Here is a 24838-nt window from a genome sequence, read left to right on the forward strand (position 1 = left end):
TTCAGGGACATTAAAGATATTTTGAACAAACAATAAACCAAATAAATGAAGCTACTTAATCATCTGGATGAAACTATCTCCAGGGTTCCAAGGAAGCCGACCTCTTTGCTACCCACTTTAGAAATACTCAAAGTTCAGGTTGTACCCGTAGTATTTATAGGAATACCATTAAATGATAATACCTACATTTGCATGACGCATTACACCTTTCAAAGTACTGTAGTGTCTTATGATACGGTGGGACAGTCTGACCGCATAGTGAATTTAAATAGATGGGTAATAGTATTTTAGTGCCTAGTGGATGGAAAGAGAACCCAAGAGACAGAGGAATGGAGCTGGGAGCCAAGCAAGCCCGGAGGTGGTCAGCCGCCCCGGTGTTCCAGGTTTCCTCTTGGAAATGGCTCCATAACAGCGCAAGCAGGTATACAGTGTTGCCAGGATTTCCTCTCTCTCTCCTGCTTTCTAACTCTAACTTTAGAGATTTGACTAAAACCGGTTTCTCTGGTGGGGAAAAAAACGGGTTGGACGGGATATGATCTAGGAATCTTTGAGAAAACTAAATTAGAGTCATAACATTCTAATCTGCCCGTACCTGACAGGACAGCTTTGTAATGCTTTTCTCCCCATCCATACATACCTGTTACTTGTGTAGTATACACTTGTGTATAGAGTCTACATAGACCTCCCTGCCAAGGCCCACAACCGCAGTAGTCGTGGCCGAGTGGTTAAGGCGATGGACTAGAAATCCATTGGGGTCTCCCCGCGCAGGTTCGAACCCTGCCGACTACGGAAAATAAAGCATTTTGCAGCCAATACTTGCTTTCGTTTTGGATGTTCTCGGCTTTTCCTCAGCTTATATAAGGAGTTCATGAACGGTTGGAATACAACATGTACCCCAATGGGACCGAAAGATGAGTAGATGAGGGAGCAAAGGAGCGGTGCGATTGTGGTAGCAACCTGGGCCCAGGACGGGGAGCAAGAACAAAACATTCCAATCTGGAATGAGGAAAGCAAAGCGTAGCGACGTATCTCTGGAAAGAACGGAGCAAACTGCGGTCCCGCACAAAGCCCCGAGCTGCCTTGTCTCGCGTACCCACAGAGTTCTACGCGAGCACGTCAGCAGCCAAACTTCACGCGCCCCTTCGCCGCCATAGACCGGCGCGCGCATGCGCGGGGGAGAGCGCAGGGAGCGTGAGCGCGGCAGGTCCTTGCGTTGCCCCTGGAAACCGTGCCGCGCTGTCTCGGCTGGAGTGGGAAAGAAAGACGTAACCATTCAAGATGGCGAAAGAGCTGGACGAGCTCTTGGATGAGGTCGAGTCCAAGTTTTGCAAACCAGACCCACTGACACTGGGCACGATCGAGCAGCCCAGAGGCTGCAGCGGCGGCGACATCCTCAGTAACGCCCGGAACCGAGACAAGGCGAAAAAAAATCTCAGGTTAACGGGAGAGAAGGGTGGGCTGTTTCGGTAATGCCTGCTCCAGACCCTAAAGCTGCCTCTCCACCCGCGACCTCCCTATCCCCTCCCTGTCAGGACCCAGATGCGCAGCTCCCCAACCCCTGGGGCACACCTCAACTCCCTGTCCGGGAGGATTCTAGCATCTCTTACCGAGGCCCAGCTCCGCCCCCGGGCAAGCCCCGGGGAGCTGGCCCCGCCTCTGAGAGCCTTCGGCCTCCGCTGGTCTCCGACACAACGCCTAATGGAGGTGCGGAGAGAGGGGTGTAACTTAAGCGTCCTCTCCTGAACCCCAAGAGCGGTTATCATCCTGGGGGGTGCCCGCAAAAAGAATCTCAGCTTATTGCCTCATGCCCCATTCCCCAGGCAGAGTGATCCTTAGGCCAATTGTTGGAGAAAACGATTACGTCCTATTCTGCATCATCATTAGCTGATATTTTTTAAGCTCAAAGAATTAGATGAGATTAAATTTATGACAAAAGGGTTAATTGTGAGCACTGTCTGTAGTAGTCTAACCACTTTCCTTCTCCCCGTTGCCCCCAGGGCATCTCAGGCCATCCAAATTGAAATTTGGGTAAATCATTAAGCCTCTTGGTTTTTAAGCCGAAAAACTACCTCTCATATTTGTCAGTCTTTTTTCTTCCCTGTAATCATAAAATAATGGGGCTTCCTTCTTCCGTCTCATTTCTCTCTCACTCCCAAAAACTCAAAGTTATTTCCTCAGAATGAGTATTGACCTTCAAAGTGATGATTTGGGAGCCTCTGAAGTGACTCTCGCTAGAACCTGTTGGAAATGTTTGTGGAATTACAGAGGCAGGCTTGGAACTACCCAAGAAAGTCATTCTTGTAATTTTTATCGCTGCATCTAGCATTTTTGTTTTGTTTTGGTGTGCATGTATGTGATTTCCCAGAAGTATTATCCAGCGCCATTGCTACCCAATTTACCAGACTTAACCTCCAAAGATATGTTTCTGTATACAAGTTATACAGATGATAAAACATTGAAAAGGTTCTCAAGTTTAGAAAACAAGTTCTAAAAATTAGTTGAGTACTGGGCAGCATCCTAGAAAATAAATGTAGATCCAACTAAAATGACTTTAAAGGGGCTAACGCCCATTTGACTGTTTATTCAAATATCGCTCATTAATTTGTATTATTATCCTGCATGCTGGATGTCTTTATATACTCATTTCCAGCATATCTACAGTCCCTACCCCACAGCAGCGCTACCTTGCAATTTCTTTTGTTCTTTTTATTCATTCCTTTAGGGGGAGAATTTATCGATGAGCCTTTCCAGAGCCTGTCATTTTAGAACTAGCACGCAGAGGGGTGGGATGTCTTGGAGCAGGCTGCTCAAAATGCAGAAGGCTGCCAATCTGGATCCTCTTCAAGCACCGGTGCTTTTATGCCTCGCTCTCTGTAGCTTGTTATTGTACTACTAAAATCGTTCCATAATGTTTCTACTTCATCCCACCTTACTACATCTGATTTTTCAGTAAAACATTTATAAAAGCTGTAGCAAACCAGTACTGTTGTCATTCATGTGTTAAAGTTTTCATTTGTCAATACAGTTTTAAATGTAAATTATGCAAAATAAAGACCCTAAATCTAAACCAAACACCTACTTGGTATATAATGTCAAACATTAAAATTTTGTCATGAGCCAAAATTGATATTTAAAAGTTAGGAACCGATATATATTATGAATTATTAACAGAAGACTACCTGCTGATTGTATAGCAATATAGCCTGTATCTCTTTTCCTTCTGAGATTTGAAATACCAAAATTGTCTTTTAAAATGATAGCTCTACAAATAATAAAATAAATGACTGTGCTACATCTGGATACCAGGAACAAATGCTAATGAAAGTGGTCAAAACATATGCAGTTCATTGAAGTGTTCAAAATGATAGAGAAATGTGTGATTAGTTTAAAAAACTGATGTGGGTTGAACTGCAGTGGGAATAAAGTGGTTCATGATAATACAGATGGGAATATTTACAGATAATATAACCTCCTAGAAAATAGCTGTAATAATAGCCAACATTTATTATTGAGTCCATTCGCTATGCTAAGAGCTGTATGTGTTATTTAATCTCCATAACCCTGTGAGGTGAATACTATTATCCCCATTTCACTGACCAAACCAAGACTTAGAAAAAGAGTTACTTGTCCAAGCTCATATTTTCAAGTTTACAGGACATTGTATATCTAGATTTAAGCTTTTATACTTAACCTTCCACATTTAATTGTGGACTTCAAGTGTTTATATTTCTTTTATTTAGAATATACCTTTTATTTTTGATAGAAATTTCATCTTAAGATTAGGATAAAAGAAGCATCAATAATTGGGGAAGGAACCTATAAATGTTTATTAACCTTTGATTAAGATTATTGTCTTATAGCATCCAAAGACAAAAAAAAAAGATGGTTAGGCTGACCTTTAAAATTTTTATGCGTTCTCAACAAAACTATTGCATTCTTTTTTTTTTCCATAGCAAAGCAAAGGCAAGTGTAGGCATCTTTAAATTGTGTGATCTAATAACAGACCAGAATCTTATATAAACTGATAGTTTGAGTCCCTAAAAGTACTGATTAGGTTGGTAAAGTTTGAATGCATCAGATTCTTGAAATTGTAAAATTGCATGAGAGAGGAGAATCCAAAGAACATGTCATGAATACCAAAGTAGGAGATATTTTCAAGAGAACTTCTTAGCAACCTGCTAAGATTCATAGAAGAAATTAAAGTAGTTGGTACCCAACAGTGTCAGATGCTTCTAAAAGATTAAAGAGGATTGTAACTGAAAAAAGCCATTAAATGTAGTAATTTGGGCCATAATGACTTTTGAGAGAAAAGTTTCACTATAATTGAGGAATGTAGAGGCCAGAAATAGAATATTACACCTGGAAGAAGTTTTAAATACTTGTCTAGATCTCCCTTTAAAGAGAAAATGTCTGAGGCTTAGAGTGGGTTAAGTAATTTAAACTAGGTTAGTAGTTTTCAACAAATGAAAATTTTACCACCCAAGGGGCATTTGGCAATGTCTTGACACTTCTGACTCACAAATGGGGAAGGGTGTGCTACTGGCATCTAGAGGGTCAAAGTCAGGGATGCTGTGAAACACCCAACAGTGCATAGCAGCCCGCTCTTGCACCCCCCACCAGAGAATGATGTGGCCCCAAATATCAGTAGTCCAAGTTTGAGAAACCTTCATGCAGGTCGCCGGCTGATGCTAATTCCAATATACTTGTAAGAAAGTAGAAATAATGGATGTAAATGTCAGTAGTGAGTAAGAGAAGGTGGCAGCTTCAGGAGGGCTTTTTGGAGTGTTTCTTTGAAAAGCAAAGTCTTGAGCATACTTTTAGTCAAGGGAGGAAGATGGCATAGAGTGGAAGACAGTAAGGAAAAAGGAGAGTGAAAAACTGAAGTGGCAAAGCCTGGAGGTAGATGGAATTGACACTCAGTATTAGGCAGCAGTCTCTGGATAGTCTCACATCAAGTAAATTATCTTATTCCAAGCAGTAATAAAGAACACAAAGAACGGCTATAGTCCTGATGTTAAGAATTTTCAGAGTAAATAGGTTTCTCAAATTAGAGAGTTTGACAAAAAATCTGACTTCTGAAACAAATGATGGTCCAATGAAGTTACAAAATATATAACACATAAACACTAAAAAGTTTAGCATCAGGTGTACAGATTGCCCTAGATTCAATTCCTGGCCCTCCCTCCCACTATTTTTGCGACCGTGAGTTTCTGAATTCCCAATTTTTCATCTGTCTAGTGAGTATTCATCTGAATCCTGTTTTTTCATCTATCTAGTGAGTATTCAGTAGATGTTAGCTCTGATGCAGTATCAGTTTGTATCAATAATCCTGTGATGGCTTTACCTGCAGCAGATAGAGCAGTAGTTGAGATACTCTATCCAGCAAATATTGCTTTGTTTTGGTACTGATCATTTGATTATCTTTGGCCTCTCTAGTAAAGAGATAAGTTGACTGACTTACAGTGGAACCCTCAAGGAAAAATTAGACTCATGAAAATTATCTTTATTTATAAATCTCAAGTTCTACTTTATATTGTACATGTTTTGTACTCGTTTACTGATTGGTGTAATTTAGAAAAGTACATGTCCAAAAGTATAAGCTTTCTCTTGAATATAATGAATAGCTTTTAATGTCTTATTTTAAGTATTTAAGTACATACATGAATTTGTACCTGATAAACTGTATCTTTGTGTCAACAAACAGGCTATGTCCATGGAAGAAAAAAAATTAATATCATATTTATCCTTCTGTAATCAAGTCTAATAGGCTTTTTTTTAAACAAAATTCTTCTGATACTGGCTGACTTCATCTGCACTTAAGCTTCAGCTGTTTTGTTTTGTTTTGTTTTCAGATCAACAGAAACATATGAAAAAGAAGATGATCTTGATGGTCTTATTAATGAAATATTTGAAGAGCCCAACTTTGACAAAAAACCCTTTGTAAGTCAGACATAAATGTGGAGTTATTCTTTCATCTCAAAATATGTTCAAAATAGCCTGAAAACATATAAATGCACAGGTATCTATAGTCCATTGAATCCTCAGAAAAACAGTTAAAGAAATTATTCCTTTCAAAAATGTGTATGCACTCCTATATTTATCACAGCATTATGTACAATAGCCAAAATATGGAAGCAGCCTAAGTGTCCATCCAGATGAATGGATAAAGAAGGTGTGGTACCTATACACAGTGGAGTATTACTCAGCCATGAATAAAGAAATCTTGCCATTTGCAACAACATAGATAGACCTAGAGGGTATTATGCTCAGTGAAATAAGTCAAAGTAAGACAAATACATATGCTTTCACTTATATGTAGAATCTTAAAAGCAAATAGACAAATAAATAGAACAGCCTGGTGGTTTCCATTTTGTTGGGGGAGATAAGGGGAGGGGTGAAAAAAAAAGGTGAAGGGGTAAAGAGACATAGACATTCAGTTATAAGTTAGTAATGGGGATGAAAGCACAGTGTAGGAAATACATTCAATAATATTGTAATATCTTTATATGTTGACAGATGGCAAATACACTTATAGTGGTGAGCATTTAGTAATGTATGTACTTGTCAAATCACTATGTTATACACCTAAAATCAATATAATGTATATCAACTGTATTTCAATTAAATAAATTATTCCACTTAAAGTTGTAGTAGAAATAAAATATTAGAAACTGTGTTTTGCTATTCATTTCTCAGCAAGAAAGAGAAATTAGGAAAGCTGTTAGAGCAGAAGTCAGCTCAGATGAAGTTGGTTACTTGTATTTATTTGTAAAATAAGAACACTTCTAAAAGAATGAAAAATAGCTATCATTATAGAAATGTGCTTCATATCTCAGATGCAATGCCATTGCTGTTATCCCATTAACCAATCAATAAATTGATAATATTTTAATTTTTTAAGTGCTATGGATCTATCAACTTGTAAAAAGCTCATAAAATAACAGAACAGCCACCTACATATATTTAACCACACATACTGAACATATCTTAATGTTTTGCCATATTTAGTTCTCTGGGCGTTTTTTTTTAAAGAAATAAAAATTAGTTTAAGAACTCTCCAAGACCTACTCTGCTGCCCTCCTTCCCTAGAGGTAACCACGATCATTTCCAGCCACACTTCACTTCTACTTTTTACTACATATGTATATGACCATGACCAGTTTTAACTAATGTGTAATTGCTCCTTACATAACTATTCCACAGCTTATTTATCTGCTGCCCTGCTGATGGGCATTTAGATTATGCTGAGCTATTTCTCTTAGCAACAGTGCTTCATCAGATATCTTCATATGTCTTCTTTTACCTATGAGAGGATTTATAACCTAGGATTTATACCTATGAGAGGATTTATAAACCTAGGAGAGGAACTGGTACATCGTAAGATGTGCTCATCTTCAACTTTTCTACCCATTGCCACAGTGTCTTCCAGAGTGACTTACCATTTATATTCTTCTCGCCAGCATTGTATGAGAATTTATATACTTTAATTTTTACCAGTTTAGTGAGTACAAAATATATTTTTTGAATTTAGAAGAAAGAGACCAAATGGACGTCAGAATCACAAGGACCACCAAAAAAATCTAAGAAATAAATGTAATACCAAAGAGGGTTTTTTTTAGGGTAGGGAATATTAAAGCAAGACAATGGACTGAAAATCACTAGACAGTGGTGGTGGAAAGGACGTGGATATGGGCCGTTAATGTTTTTGTCAGCCAAACTAAAAATCAATGGTAATAGATTTTTTTCTCTAACATTCTTAATTCATCTGAGGTAAATTAATAAGCTGATGGCCTAGTTGTTTAACATGTCAACATAATAGAGGTGGTGTTAAATACACATAACAAGAATGCATCATAAGTGCTAAATAGCTATGCTAATTTAATTAATAGAAGAGAAAATAAAGCTATATGTTTTTGTTATCAGTGATCATCAGAGTAAGTCATTATTAAGTACTACAGGGTGCATATCTGTGGATGAGGCATGGTCTCTTCATTTCAAGACATTCCAGAAGGAAATACTTCTCTGGTTTTGCTTTAAGATAACACAAATTTGAAATAAAAGTAATTCTTATACCATCATGAATAATCAACTTGTATGCACTCACTCTGTATGTTGTTTTTTTAGTTCTTATATCTAGTTTTCCAGCCTGCAAGGGAGAAAGCAACCCAGATACACTTCTGGAGTAGAGCAGGGCAATGTAACACATTGGTGAGAAAAAGAGGTGTCTGTGAATGGCCAGTCTGTGCCCACCTTGCCCTTAGAAGCCACATCATGCTTCAGAGAGTACTGTCTCCTCCCCCGTGGCTCACCCAGTCTGTTGTGTTTCTGAACTGCTCTAGACCCACAGAGGAAAGCCCACGACAACAACAAATGTCACAGTGTGCCAGCTTCAAGTCATAAGCATGAGCTGGGCTGGAACATGAAACGCTCCCAAAAACAGACTCATGCACACTACGATTTTTCAGACATGCACCAAAAATTTTTTCCAGTTTAACATCAAATAAGAAAGCTCAGAGAAATAGTACAAGGAAATATTTCTGCCTCCATTAAATTTCCTCACATACTAGGTAAAATGAGGGCATGTCTCTGCATAGTTTAAATTGCCTTTTCTCCATCTCACTTCCTCTTCTTGGCGGTGGTCCTAGTGTGTGGTTGGTTTATGTTGTTTGGTGTCATGTACCAGTTAACACTTAATAAATGCTTGCTAATGATGATGGTGTTAGGTAACCATATTGTAACTACTGTATGGTTGTATACATTTTCCTTGAATGTCTATTGGTTGATACCATTCCATTCGATCAAAATTAATATTCTTGAAGTTATCCAGGAGTTAGGTTAGCTTATTTTTAATTCAGGTATGTACCATTCACAGCCTTTAAAAATGAGTCTGAGGTTTTTTTCCTCCTCAGTTGAATTTTTCCGGGATGAAGTTTTAAATAGCAGGTCCTTCATATTAAATCACTGGTCTCTAGTATTAACTGAAGAGTTATAAAGTGACTCCAAATCTTAGCATGGTAATACTGGCAGTATATCAGTTTACTAGACTAAAAGCAATAATTTACAAATTCCTCAGGGTGGTCTACTTCCCTTTTGCCTTTAAAAGATTTTGATCATTGTTTTCATTTCAGAAGCTTTAAAAAAATGATACAAAGTTTTTTATTTAATATTCTTTTTATAAAAAAATACTATTATTATAAAATAAAGAATATTATTTTTCATGTTAGAATTTCATAAGTTACCTTGGGCCTTTTCTTATTTTTTTTAACAGAAATTAAAACCTAAATCTCCAGGTAACACATCTGTCAGAGCTTCCATTCAAGGCCTTGGTAAAAGGTAAGTTGAGATGCTTTGGTGAATGATACACACTACTAGCAAACACTGTGAATATAGTTGAGTAGATTTTGTTACCTTTTAAGTAACAGTGACGTTTAACAACAAAGCCCTGAATGGCTTTTAGGAGAAAGACCAATAGCAATGTCTTCAATAGTGTTACAGGCTGGACCCCTTAGTATAAAGGAACTTGAATGGGAGATAATTGCTATTGTAAATAATTTTCTGCCATGTGAAAAAAAAAATTAGTGTGAACAGTTTCTCAAAATTTACATTCTGTTATATTCTTTGGTATTTACTTTGTCCCTTACATTTGGCAAACACATTTTTCTTTGACTTATTTTAACTCTAGTGTTCCAGAATGTACAAGTTATATCCAATAAAATAGTGATCCTGGAATAAGTATCTCTTCTTTGTAATAGTTGTCTTGCTCAGGCAAATACACAAATTGATTACAAGAAATAGAGTCAATGAGACCAAATTACTTCTCATATTTCTTTTTGGATGTAATTTTGTTTTCCTCCATCTGTAGCTGCAGCCCGGTGTACCTTGGTGGAAGTGCTGCTCCATGTGGGATTGGAACAAATACTTCACAGAGGTAGGATGTCAGAAACATACGTTCTTACTACATTTTTCCAAATTGATACCCTGTTGTTAAAATGTTGTTCTTATCAACTTGGCGTCCATCTGTTCCATAATGAGAGGTGTATTTTATTAGCTGATCTAAGAACACTATACCGAAATACTTGTTATTCTCAGACAAGAGCTATTAGAAGCTAGGAGGGTGGGTACATATTTTTCATTGTGTTGGTGCCCTTTTCTAAGCCCTTCTTGAAGTGCCTGGATCTCCAGACCCAGCTTGTTTTCTGCAGGACACCAGGGAAAGTGAGCTGCTTCTGCCTTGCCACTTTGCCCTTACAGGCAGTGGCATCCAGTGGATTAGACAAGGGAAGCAATGTGGCCATGCAGATGCATGATGTGCTACCCACAGTGACTTGGCCGAATAGCATGAGAAGCTGCAGGTCTTTGGTACCCAAAAAGTCCTCAAGCACAGTTGCTTGACTATACATATTTAAAAGCAGAAATCCTCCTTTCTTTGTCTCTTCCCACCCCTTCTTACACCGACTATCTCACTCAGTACTCTGTCGGGGCAGTGTTATGGTCAGGGGACCACCTACGCCAAACCTATAGCAGCCTCAGACTCCTAGCATTTTCCAGTATCATCATCATCACTTGGGGAAGCAGACTGGTTTGAAGCAAACCTTTCTGTTGTCCTCATACTTTCAGTTCTGTTTTTGCAGAGGCCAACTTACCTAGATTATTACATTTTTGTCTAGTTAAAACACATTTTCATTTTCCATTAATCTTTTAAGAAATGAAAGAGTACAATATATGATTGTTTATAGACCACATTTCAGGAGGGATAACTGTTATGTTGAGTAATAGAAGAGGGATCTAAAAAGACATTGTTGGAGAGTTGCAGTAGTGCTGGCCTCGATCCTAGGCAGCCTAGAAAGAAGGGCTGTAGTACCAAAGGGAAATTGGAAGTTTGAAGAAGCGTGTACCGGGACACCAGGCAGCAGACAGGTTAATAAAGGTCCAGTGGGGTGCTGCCTGCTTTAAGGGCTACAGTTAAGAACTGACAGCACTGGAACCTTCGTGTCTATACAAAGAATTAGAGACATAAATGCCCTTAGAGAAGAATACAGTCTGGTTACTATCAATCCTGACTTACCTGTGTCAAGTCAGTGGAACTTGTCTCAGTTATTTCCAGAATTCTGCACCTCAAATCCGGCCTTCTCTCATGCCACTCTTGAACTACAGCATCAGTTTCCCATTATCATCCACTTCACTCTTCTCTAGCTTCACCCACATAAAGCATTAAAGGACTGTACCCTTAACATAATCATTCAAGTGCATCTCCCCTGTTCAGAAGGAAGATGAGAGTGGCCATTTGTCTCACATTAACGCTAAACTCATTATTTGCTTACAAATTGTATTCTTTCTCTTCTTAGTCCTTTCACCTCTAGTTAAAGCCTGGGTCAGATACTCCACTTCCACTGCAACACTTGTTTTCCTCTACCTTCCACTTACATTTTTCTGCTTCTAAGGAGTTTTACATTTATTCCCTGTCTGGAATAACTCTCCTTTCTACTTCATGTCCCCACTGTCGTATCTGCTTAATTCACATAGTACTGATACATTTTCTCATTCTATTTGAATGTGTTTGTTTTATAATATTCACTGAATGCCCACCATGTGTTGGGCCTGTGTTAGATAATAGATACCAGGGTGGAGGGGCGGGGAGATGAAACTGGCCAGTAAAGGAACTGATAAAGAAGCAAATAAATACACCCCAGGCACCAAGAGAAGGAACTCTGATGACAGAATGCCTGCGTTCACATCTTTCACTCAACCACTTATAGGCTGCAAAGCCTTGAGAGAAGGGATGTTATCTTCTAAAACCTCGGTTTCTTCACCCATAAAAGCTAAATGTACTTCCTTGAGATACTGTGAAGTTAAATTAAATTAAATAATACATTAAATTAAATATGGTGAAAAGCCACCTGGCTAATTAGGTGTACTAGTTCGTAATTATTTCTGTGTATTTTTTGTGTGTTAATACTGCCTTCTTTTTGTGTTATATTTCAGCAGCAGGAATCCTATATTCTGCTACTCCTTTCCCATTTTATCTCAGGAAATATGTATCTGTGTACAGTGTATAAGTATTTACTTACAGGTGTCTTCTGATTTTAAAAATGGTCTTTAAGACAATACATTCAGGTTTACTTCCAAAGAGTAAATATTTCATTAAGATTTCCTTTTATGTAGTATTTTTTTCTATATTTTGGTATCATTAATGTACAATTATATGAGCAACATTATGGTTACTAGACTTCCCCCTATTATCAAGTCCCCACCACATACCCCATTACAGTCACTGTCCATCAGCATAGTAAGATGCTATAGATTATGTAGTATTTTTACATGTACTTTGGTTTAGTTCTAGGATAGGAGAGTCTGTGCCTGGTGGAATTTCGGTAGACAAAAGAATAGCCCATGTTTATGGCTTGTGGGCCCTATCACATCATACTGATCCACGAGAGTGCCAGAGCCCATCAGATCCCATGCCTCCCTTCTGCGCAGCTACAAGGAGAACACACATATCGTTCACACATATACGCACAGGTAAATACTTACATTCACAGATCTTCTCTTCCTCACTCGTTACAAAGATACCAGTCACCGACCACCCTTTTCCTGACACAAATCTGCACCCATCCAAGCATAAGCATATACATGTTCATGTGCATTTTATGTGTGAAGTACTTTATACTACCTACAGCATGTTTTTATGTATACATGTTGGTTCACCACAGGAAAAAAGCAAGATGGAAATAGAGCAAAAATTTCTTAGCCCGATTTATAAAATGAAAAAATTGAAGCACTGACATTAATTAACATTAAGCATTAATTAAACACCTAATTGCTAGGTCTTCAGTTTTGAATGAATACATTGTAGTGAACAAATAAATGGACACTTCCCTGCCTTCAATGCCTTTCAGTCTAGTGAGAAAAGAGACGCTGAATACCACAAATAAGTATTTAATTTTCATGTGATTTGTAATGTGAAGCAAAAATACAGAGTACTATAAGCATAAGTAATCAGCACCTCAACTAATATGAAGGTTTAGAGAAAGCTTCCCTAAGCAAATATTTAACCAGACTATGATATGAAAATTAGTCAGAGCTAAGCAAAAGGGGACCATTGAGCCAGAGGGCATACCATGTAGGTGATCCCTGATCTGGGAAGGACTGTTGGAAAAGCAAGAGCAGCCGGGAAGCTGGAGCATAGTTTGCTGGGGAAAGGATGGCTCCCCATGGGGCTGGGGAGGTAGTCTAGGGACATTTGGTTTGGGGTCCCATAGTCCTCTGGAGGATTTTAGGAGAAGTATTTCATATATGCAGTAGAAGCCATTTGTTGGGTTTTGTTTTGTTTTCTGTGGGGTTTTTTTTTAGCAGATGGGGTGACATAATCATATTTGTGTTGCTAAAGAAAGTCATTTTGGCTGCTGAATGGAAAGTGGATTGGAAATTAGAGGGGCAAGGCAGGAGAGGATACAGAGAGACCAGTCGGCAGGCAGTGGTTACAGTGGTCCCAGAAGGGGAAGACGATGGTAGCTGCGACCTGAGTTGTAGCAGTGGCTGTAGGAAAAAGGTGTCCCAACTGAGCGACTTAGAGTTGACAGGGTTCACTGATGAAATGGCTAAAGGAGGGAGCAGAGAATGTCGTCAAGAGTGACTCCCAAGTAATGGGCCTTGCCTAAGGTCACTTAAATTGTTAGAAAGCAAGGCTCAAATGTGTAACTTGATTCCTGGTCCATTATGCCTTCTAAGATACCAATTTGCAGAAAGCAATTTTACATGCAATGTATGTAAAAGGAAAGAATCTTAGGTAGCTGTTTTTGCTGTTGCAACTGTTCTTATTTTCCAGCTGTCCGAACAGCAAGACTCCCTAGTCCACTGTGTAGATCTGAAAGGAGTTAACAGAGTGTGGGCAGAAGACTATATTGGGGTGCACTGGGGGCATTCTATCATTAAACATCTTTAAAATAGTATAGATTCTACTTATTAGCTGGACAAAAGAACAATGCTGTTCTGACACCTTTATATTTGTGATGCCTCCACATTTTAGAGGAAGAACCTGACAATTTATCTTTCATTGGAATCATGACTTTATTTTAGATAGGCTCTTTATTGTACATAGTTATGAAAGAGAAATGTATTTAAGCCCTGAAAATAAGCACTGATGTACACTCCCAGGGCATAAAGGAAATTGAGTCTATTCTCCCTATCTTCCATGTTTTTGTTTGATTTCTGAGTAAAGCCCTAGTGTGGGAGTAATGCTGAATGATTTTAAAGTGTAAAGATTTGAATCTTTCACCCAGTTTGTGGAGAGTTAAAAAAAAGAGTCATAGCAGGAAGTAGCACTAATAAGGTATTGATAAAACCAAGACATTATTTTCAAGCCAAAATGAATATTACTCTCCTAATTATTTTTTAAACTACTTGCAAGCCTGGATTATTCCATAGACTTGTACTAATTATGATCTAATAGAGTGAATTGTAGCAGCAGAATGATTTCTTAGCTGCAAGTTAACTTTATTTTTCTCAAAGGACAGTGTTTGTAGGAAAATGTGGTAGTGTGAATAGATGTGAATAAACTACTAAATTTTAAATTAAAATAAAAAGCTGTATTTAACATTATGGTTGAGATTTTACACATACAAATGTCAGGAAATTCTAAATTATTGTTCCCACAACAGCAATAATTCAGCCAAATTGCACATATGTATTAAGGCATTAAAGTTAACACTCTGTGCAATCATGTAATAAACTATATGTGCATAAGAAAGCAAGTTATGGCAGCTTGGGGAACCATCAGTTTGCATTTCCTGACTTGTACATTGAAAATCCAAGTTCAAATGTGTACAAAAGTAATTGTGTTGAATTTCCTTTTGTACAAACACTAGTTCATAATTTGTTAACAGTTTGAAAGAAAATACAGAATTGCTTATGAAACTTGTATAGATTTTGAATATTTAGTTATTGTTAGGATTAATCACTTTAGAAATAGAAAGCATTTATTCTCAAAGAAACTTTCAGGCCAAAATGTACTCGCAATTTTGAAGTTACCATATCTGAATTTTATGGGGAAATAAATGAAAAAAAAAACAATCTAATGATGAATTTTATTATTTTTTAATTGCAGAAAAATTGAAAAAATAAAAACAAAATTGAAAAACATAAAGAGAAAAATAATAATCTCCTTACCTGTCCTCCATTCCCATCCCTCCTGAGGCAACCAGTGTTAACTACTTAGTATATTACCTTCTACATTGTTCTTTCATGTTCTTACAAACTTACAAACACCCATACAGGAATTTGGGGAGGGTTGTTTTTACAAAAATAGGATCATGCTATATGTATTACTGTGCACCTTGCTTTGGACATCCCTCGAAGTCAGTAGATAAATCTAATTAATCCCCTTTATCAGCAACCTAATATGCCATAATGTACATATAAATTTCCCTTTTTGACAGTATCAAAATGGTATCCTGTTTTTTGCCACTTGGACAATACTGCAGTAAAAATTCTTGACAAATATGCTTATATACTGGTGCTTTTACTTATGTATAATACATTCTCCAAAATGGCATTGCTAATGTAACAGCTAGGGATAATTTTAATTTTAGAATAATGCCAAGATGTTTCCCAAAAGATTATAGCAATTCACACACCCACTAGAAATATTAAGAGTGCTAATTTTTGCTAACTTAATTACTTTAAAAATTTATTTCCTGGTTGCTTTAAATTTTATTTATTTATGCTATATTTTAACTTTTTAACACACACTAGGTGTCAGGCACTATTACAAGCACTTTACCAATATTAACTGATTAGGTCCTCAATAATTCTATGAGGTATATGTTATTTTTTATCCCTATTTTTAAGATAGGGAAACTGTGACACAGAGAAGTTAAGTTACTTGACTATAGGGACACAGCTAGTAAATAGTGGAATCAGCATTTGAACCCTAGGCAGCCTGTGTCCGGTGGATACGTTCTCAACTACTATTCTATGATATGTGTATCAGTGAGATTGAATATACTTTAGATTTTGTTTTCTTTGTTGTCATTTGTAAATGCTGTTTGGATATTATATATTGTTAACCATGTCTTGAAAACATTTTCTCACACTCTGTTGCTATCTTTCACTTTGTTTTCAGTATTGTTAAACCTCTTCTTATTTCCTTTGAATTTTTAGATGAGAAACTGCCTCTAAACTGATTCTAGTTTTTAAATACTTGAAACAATGAGGGCAGTTTCTTTCTTTAAAGTAAATCACAGTTACTGTACAAATCAAATTGTTTGCTGCAATTCATAATTATTGCCATGTTATCATTTACTCCTAAAGTTACTATGTAGTGTTTGAGTTTTGAGAATTACTTGGCATTTCAGTTCCTCAGATATTCATTAAGCAACCATTCATTATAGGCTAACTGTTATTCTAGCACTTCTACCCTCTCTATCCTGCATCAGCAGCATTTTGCTCTTCACTGCATCTTTGCCACCAACATACAAACATGCTCCTTTTCCTCCCTCCTAAATTTAACCTTCTCTTAACCCACTTCCTTTGCCACCTACCACTCCACCAAAAAGAAACTCAGATACACCTCAGTGAGACCTATACAGGCCACTCTGTTTAAAATTGCAGTCTACTCCCTCCCAGTACTCCCCATTTTATTTACCCTATTCTACTCTATTTACTATTTCATTCAAAGCACTGTTCAACTTCTAATTAATTTTGTTCTTATGAATACTATTTCTTCTCTCATTAGAATATAAGCTCCATGAGGACAGCACTTAAATAGCTTATTGAGGGAGACAAAGTCATTTCAATCTGAGGCAAAGCTTGTGATAGAGAAGTCCCTGAAAATTTCAGTAAGAAGGGAAGTGACTTAAAGATATCAGCTCAAGTAAAACTTTTCCTCAGACACACTGAAAACCATTGCCCTAAAAGATCTGCACATCCATTTTGTTTCTTTTATATCTGTGCAATATACCTGCATCATACATGTATCAGTGTGTAAGATCTTAGTAAAATAGGTAGGCTGTGCAGAAATTTAACCTGAAAGTTCTGGTATATAATCAGTCCCTTAGTATAAACATTTCTAATCAGATTAGTCTTTACTTTTCTGTTATTTACTCAGAATCTGTTATAGATCCTATGAATAAATCACCATATTTTCATATTTAAATAACCAGTAATCCTTAATTACAGTTCTTTTTCTCTGAACAGAGCATGTGACCATCTGCGTTGTGTAGCATGTGACTTCTGGGTAGTAAGCTACGATGACTCAGTGTGGGACAAATCATGCGATTATCTGTTTTTCAGGTATGTTTCTCAAGAACTTCACTGTGTGAAAAATGTACCAAGTACAACTTTTTCTTATTTTGCTTTAGGGTCTTTTAGTGGACTTGCCAAATTGTGTGGCCTCCACCACTTCACTATTTTTCTCATCCATCTCCTCCTTTCCACCTATCTGCCTGCTGTCAGCCTAGGTAAGGACATGTCACTTCTGGGCAAGAGTATAGCAATAACCTCCTCACTGATTTTTCTGCCTACAGTCTCGTCTTTCAGATCTTCCTTCTGTTGCTGAGAATTAACACATAACTCTTATGCATGTGCCATTCTCCTGCCCAGAACTCTTCCTACAGAATCATCTCCAAATTCCTTAGTGTGGCACTTGAGACACTCCACAATCCAGCCCGCATCTATCATCCATCTTTGTCTTTGCAACTTCACCAGATTTGAGCTACATCAGAGTACCCAATCCTCCCATTCCCTATGACTTTGTGTAAGTTCTCCACTTCCTGGGAAACCTCACCAATTTGTCTGCCCAACGATACCTGTCCCTCAGAGTACCATTCATTGTACATCTTCCATGATTCCCTCACCACTCTCCCCACCTGGAAGTAAATTCATCCTGTGCTGTGTATCCACAGCACTCCATACCTATTATTAGTACTTACTGTAAATTTAAAATAAAACTTAAAATATTAGCACAACATACAGAATATAACCAATAATAATGTAACATCTTGGTATGGTAACAGGGGTAACCCCACTTACCCTGGCAAGGATCTACTAATACATATTAATATCAAGTCACTATGTTGTATGTCTGAAACCAATATAATAATATTGTATATCAACTTTATTCCAATAAAATAAATAAAATCTTATATTTATATATGTCTGCCTCTCTCCTTATAGTAGGGATAGTGTCTTACTCATATTTTTGCAATGTATACATTCTTACACACTTAATGAATACCTAATATTTTTAAGATATTATAGAAGTTATAAAAATATGTTTGAATTATGCATTCACATTTGCAAATTAAAAAAGAGCTGAAAATTAAAGTGCACCTATCATGCTTTTTTGGCCCTCCAAACCTGTGCCTAAATAAAGACTGTTTTCCAGTACAAGTATTCAGAATATCTTGCAGCACTCTCCAGTGACATAAAGGAAAGAATCAGTCTTCTGTACCTCTTCAGTCATCCTTTCTCATGTAAATCCTTAGAAATATCCTCTACTTGAATAGTTTTAAACTTTTTCCATCATGAACTGCTTTGAAAATCTTCTGAAAACTTTGAATCCTCTCCATACACACAAAAAAAATTCAAATATACAAATAAAGAGAAAAGTTAAAATGAGAGGTTTCCCAGTATCCAATGCAAGTAAAGTCTCCTACAGTCCCCAAACCCCAGGCCAGGTTATCACACTTGTTATCCCATAGTTGGAAAAGGTGGCTTTTAACTCTAAGTCTGTTTTGCCTTTTTTACTTCTCTAAATCCTCTGCTCTATATGATCTTCTGGTTAATCTAATGAGTGAGTAATAATTCCCATATGTCACCAAGATGAACCACAATTTTTATAAAACTAGTGTAAGATGATAGGATGCATGTAACATCAAAACCAGCAAGCACAGGCCCTGAGTAAGCTGAGTGGTAATGCTGCCGGAACTTGCCGTGTCTCAGGTTATCAGCACCAGTTGGTTTACTCTAGGCAGCCTGGTTTTTAAAAAATGTATACATTTAAATAAAACAATGAGACCTATATTTATTATACTATTAAAAATAACAATACTTGTTGTCTTTCTACAGTACACTAAATACAATATAACAAGCAAATAATAATAATGAGTTGTTATTTATATCAATAAAACAAATCATCTCAGCCCTCTAGATGCTTAGGAATATTTGGGAGGTGAAAAAATGGAACAATAAAATATATCACCATCATCAGGATATAAATCATGATACATTTTTATTTTGTAGAACTTACTAGCGTTTCTTTTTCAAACAAACAATATTCAGTGCCTGATCTATGGCATTCTTAGATATTGGGCTCATGAGAGGAATAGGACCCAATTTCTGCTCTCAACTAATTAACAGTTTGGGGAGGGAGAGACATAATGTGATAGTATCAAGTGACAAATGTGACAGTGGAGATAAGTTAAAAGAAAGAGGGGAATCATGGGGCAAGGTGATTACACTCCATCAGAGTCTTAAAGAACAAGAGTTTGCCCTATCAAGATGAACACTGGTTTTCTTTTAGGAGGTATTTTTAAAGACACAGGTGAAACCATGTGACATGTTTGGGGACTTACAAGTAGTTTGGATTGTGTAAAGTGTTGGATACAAGGGCAAGAGATAGCAAGAGGTGAGTGGAGAAGAGAGAGAATAAAAAGAGCAGAGCCAGGAAAGCAATAGAGGAATTTGGGCTTAATTCTTGGGCTGTGGAGGGGAGAGATCTGAATAGAGTTGAATTTTTAAAAGATAACTACTGTAGGGAACCAGGCCAGTTTAGAATCATCAGGATTAATGGAGGCTGTGTGATAATCCAGTGGGCAAGAAATGACAATCTGAATCATGGCAGTGAGGAGAATAGAGAGGAATAGATGTATTTGAGAGAGATTTGTCATGCCTGTGGAAGGTGAGACAAATATCTAGGATGAGTCCTAGGCTTCTGTCTAGATGAATATACTCTCCATTGATGGAGGCAATTTATCAATTACCTTCCTTCAAGATTTGAAGAAGAGACTCTTCATTTATGGGAGCTGTTGAAATTGTAGCTCTGAAGCAGTGTAATCTGAAAGTGGTAGTTGAAACCATGAGATCAGATGGTATTATCCAGGAAGGCAACTTAGAAGCCTGCCAGTGAATGCAGAGTTAAGGGGTCATTTAGTTAAGATAAGACACACTTTGATGTTTGTATTGTGAGGGTTCCTGAAGACATGGGAGGGGCAGGGTATGTGACTAACAATGTCCTTAGAGGCTTTGGGGTCTGGAGTAATGATGGAAGGTGAGCCTTAGATAGGAAGAGGAAGCTCACCCTCTGTGTCTGGGTTGAAGGAGGTGAAATACTGGCATGTTCAGAGGGAAAGCTGGAAAATGGAAGACTTTTCACATGTGATGGCCTGGCTTTGTGACTGAGGATGTGATCTGCTGTAAGTAAAGGAGCAGAATGGTAGATGAAGCACTTGAGGAGGGTGGGGAATTATCACTGAGGGAAACCAGAAGTAGGTGATGACTGGAGGCAAGTTAAAAGGTTTGCAGAATGCAACTGAATGCCCAGCAGAACATGGGGAGCCAGTTATTTTCAATAGTCTCATTCTGCACATTGGTTAGTGAAACTCTGTGTGGTTGTTTTATTGTCCTTTACAGATGAGAGAAATAAGTAGATCCTAGCTTTGACAAATTCTAGAATTTTCTAAAGAAGTATAAGCTATACTTGACCATTGTGCCATAATAGCTAAATAAAATGCTTCTATTTTCCTAGTAAAGCATTGTTTTCTTCATGGGAAATAATGAAATTATTTTTCTTTCTAAGCTTTTACAGTACATGCTTCTTTCAAAATGCATTAAATGAGTTCCTGGTTATTCATGATTCTTACTCTTAAAACCACTAATTAAGCATTCAATCAAGTATCAAATGTTAAGTTTATCAAAATATATTGGTATTCATTTAACCATTTAGTTTTCATTAAACACATTTTAGTTTTGTGGAGTTTTTTCTTCCTGATAAAACTCAGATTACTCATTTCACCCTGGTTCACTGTAACCTTAGCTAAGTAATTCACTTAGATGATCAGTCTCAGTTTCCTGAACCCAGACAGTTGGCTGGGAAAATCTCTCAGGTTTTGTTAGGTTCTGACCTTCTAAATTGTGCCTGGATTGTGTACAATACAGTATTGCGTGTGCTGGTGCCTATTGGCCACCAGAGGGCACTTGGTAGCCTGCCTTCTAGTGTAGTGACATCAAAAGTAACAGCACTGCATGTTGTTTTAGTATTAATAATTGTATTTTATCTTTTTACTTTGTTTTTTCATCCTTTCATTTTGAATTTTTCCATTTCTCTTCTGCCACAGAATAGTTACATAAATTCAGTACATGGATTATCATGAAAATTGTAATTGATTTTTAATTAATTAAACTAATTAATTTCTCTAGTCTTTTTTTATAGTAGCAGTCAAGTCAGGTGGTTATCATTTTTTATGATGATCCTGCTCATTTATTTAACTGTTTTAACGTTATTGATATTTAATGCAGGAGAGGCATTTATTTTGTTACTGATAGTATAGGTAAACAAGCCTACCATTAAAACAAATGAAAGATACACTATCAGTTAAACGCGTAAAAATAACACTTTTGCTCTATTAATGAAAAATTGCTATCATTCCCCACCAGAAGCCTATTGATCTTTATGTCTCTTCTACACTCTCCATTTGCCATGTTGCAGGTGTTTAGAATACAGTATAAGTGAGTATCTGAGGTAGGAGATGAACCACCATCCCTCTCACCCTATTCTCCTATCATGTCATCCCCAATAGGACAAATCAGTAATTCTTCAGCCTTTTAGGTCACTGTGTTCTATGACAGCCTTAATAAACAGACCTAGAGGATTGCCATTAAAAAATACTAGATACTGAGGAAGTACCGTGTGCAAGAACACAGAAGCATGAGGAGACCAAGGTAGTTTAATGTTCAGGTATTATAAAGAGAGGAAAATAAAGCAATTATAACTGCTTTTTAAGCTTGTTAAGCACCAAACAAAATGACTATGCTAAAACCTTCATGTTTTACTAATAGGAACAACATGCCAGAATTCCACAAATTAAAAACAAAGTTGGTAAAGAAGAAAGGAACACGGGCATATGCCTGCCAGTGTAGCTGGAGAACTGTTGAAGAGCTCACCAACCTTCAGACTGATCATCAGCTTCGTTGGGTTTGCGGTAAACATTAAGAATGCAGACTTTTCACATTCAGACAAAGGCATCCGTGAGAGCAGTCTCCATTACTCATCATAATATTTAGGTAAAGGTACACAGCAGTATCATGCCCTTTGGAAAAAAGACAGGAAACTTCATTTAATGACTATACAAATTTTCAAAGTCCAAATGGACTTGGGAAAATAATGTGCTTAACATTTTGAAACTACTTCTTTTTGATGTATGGACATTTCACTTAGTAAGGTAACAAATTATACAAATACCTTAGTAAGGTGTCCAAATTCTTCTTTGCTAGCCTATCTTCTGTTAAATGGAAGTTCAGTTATGGAATTTCACACAGACATACAGCCATTCATTAGCAACTGCAGTATTACTGACTAATACACTTCACATAAACATTCCCCTTGATAGCATTTAAAGGGGATAAAGCAGCCAGTGCAGAGGGGTCGTTGAGGAGTATATACAACTCCTTAATTCAGAGCTCTTGTTGCCAAAGATCATAATTTAGACATGGCAGAAACCATGCAATCAGTGGCTAACTGAAGGGCTTTCAGGAGTACAAGTAATATGGTAAATGAAAACACTGCCTATATTTGATCTTTCCTCGCCCACTCAAAGTGATATTATGCATAATAGAATATGTATTACCAGTTTTAGCTCATTTCTCCTCCTCTTGTCCAGTTAGATATCAAAAGTATTTGGTAAATACCCATTTATATATAAAAAGTTTAGATGCACCAAAATCCCAAGGAAAAATCCTAATACAAACATGTCATTGTTGGATTTTCCAGGTACTTTCTAACCTTTAATGACTAAAACTCCATCAGGTAAAGTGCACAAGTAAGGTATTTTCTCAGGCAACCTGTTAATTTTTCTGGCAGGATCAGGTTGACATATTGTTTATTAGATTAGTGCATTTTAATGAAATAAAGCATAGCTGAACCAGCAGGTAGTCTGTTGGGCTCCTTGACATCACTGAGACTTGAGCCCTGCAACAGCAGCACATTCAGGAAATCAGTTACCTCCAAACTGCCAGCTCTCAGCCCCACTGAGAGTCTGGGGTTTTCCAATCCGCCAAAAGCTCTTTAGCACATGTGTCTAATATATAGTTCAAACGTGTGGCACAAGGCATGCTGGAAGGGAGTAACTGGAGCAAAGTTATGATCTTCTTAAACTTACCTGAATCCATACCAGCCACCCTGCTTAGGCAAAGAAGAAAGAACTAGTCATTACAATCCCTTTCCCAACCATGACACCTCTGCATATGTGTAATACTTACCTCTAGTAAGTCTCCCACTGCAACAGAACAAATCTCACAGTGTCAGATGCTCCTTTTTGTATTAAGAATATGTTTATGATCTTTCAATACAAATTATTTTACTCCCTAAAGTTTTATTGCAGTATAATTGTATCAGAAACATACGGGGATTTGAAATCCCCTGTTCCAAAAAATAGAGCAATAAGCACATTCAGAACCCCATGGAATTTGGCACATTAGTCATAATGGTAATGTTTTCTCTTTTATTAATTTATCGTAACTGTCTTAGCTTGGATATATTGCCCATGTTTGGCATTCCATAATATAATAATTATAATAATTCCCCAAAGTCAGAAATGTATATATACATGAGTTCACATTTTTTGGCAATTTACTTTATAAGCTTTTTAATACTGTACAACTTTTAATCTAAAATATAGAAAGAACATTATGTTCAAATATAAATAGATAAATTGTTACCAGTTGTAATTTAAACCAAAATGCAATTATTTTAGTAGTGAAAGAAAAGCATAGTTTCTAATGCACTATACTTTTTAAATACAAAGTCAATAAAACTTTCAAGATGTTCTGCCTATTTTCACCATTGGTAAGTTTCTACTTTAGCAAGTATCTACTTTTTGTCAAGCTAAGTAGCTACTTTCTTTGAACTCTGTTATACTCTTAGGCCCTTATCCTACCTAGAAATGAACAAATAATAAACAGCTTTACTCTGTATTTAATTTTTTTACTTTATAGTAAAATACTCATATGGGGATTAATTTGAAACAGTTTTGATAATTTGTTTTTAAATGTCAACAAAAATGTTTCTAACCATCCTGCTAAACAAAGTATTTATTTATTTACTTTGGGGAGAAATGTGCCACAGGTTTAAATGTGTGTGTTCACGTGTGTGTCCATGCATGTGTGTACATGTGTGTAAAAGAGGGCAGATATTAAAAGGAACAGGTCCAAGTGAAGGGAAAAACAAGCTGTCGGTATGATGATATAGGTGATAGATGTCCAGACCCTGTATGTTGATGTTAATAAACTTAGCACCCTTCTTTTCTTGGGCCAAAGAAATGGCATCAGACTATGATTTTGAATTGCTTTCCCTAAACCTTTTTCTTACAGATCAGATGTTTTTTTTAAATGTGGAATGAAACTGTGTTGCTATCCAGTAAGTACTGTGATGAAGTTGAGCAGTAACTTTTAAATCCTGATTTTTCTCAGTTGTTATGTTTTCAAAATTCCTATCAGCCAACATACTACTCCTAGTTATCAACTTTAGATATTGTTTAAAATAGTTCTTGAAGGGAAGAAAAAATTTTAAATACACAAAGAACTTTGTGTTCTTTTAGAAGATTGCATAGGATATATAGATGTGCAT

General features: G+C 36.9%; 1 protein-coding gene and 1 non-coding gene across 2 annotated transcripts; both read left to right on the top strand.

Moving 5' to 3' along the window:
- The first annotated feature begins 707 nt into the window (after window positions 1-707).
- TRNAS-AGA (transfer RNA serine (anticodon AGA)) lies at window positions 708-789 on the top strand. Its single transcript has one exon. It is a non-coding gene; the product is annotated as a tRNA-Ser (tRNA).
- Window positions 790-1182: 393 nt separating this feature from the next.
- CFAP418 (cilia and flagella associated protein 418) lies at window positions 1183-24186 on the top strand. The gene is made up of 6 exons (XM_036875476.2): window positions 1183-1436; window positions 5853-5940; window positions 9269-9333; window positions 9863-9928; window positions 17194-17289; window positions 22054-24186. Exons 1-6 carry the CDS (start codon window positions 1279-1281, stop codon window positions 22205-22207), a joined length of 627 nt encoding a protein of 208 aa, XP_036731371.1. The 5' UTR covers window positions 1183-1278; the 3' UTR covers window positions 22208-24186.
- The last annotated feature ends 652 nt before the right edge of the window (window positions 24187-24838 follow it).

Source organism: Manis pentadactyla, chromosome 3 (genome assembly GCF_030020395.1).
Source record: "Manis pentadactyla isolate mManPen7 chromosome 3, mManPen7.hap1, whole genome shotgun sequence".
Taxonomy (NCBI): domain Eukaryota; kingdom Metazoa; phylum Chordata; class Mammalia; order Pholidota; family Manidae; genus Manis; species Manis pentadactyla.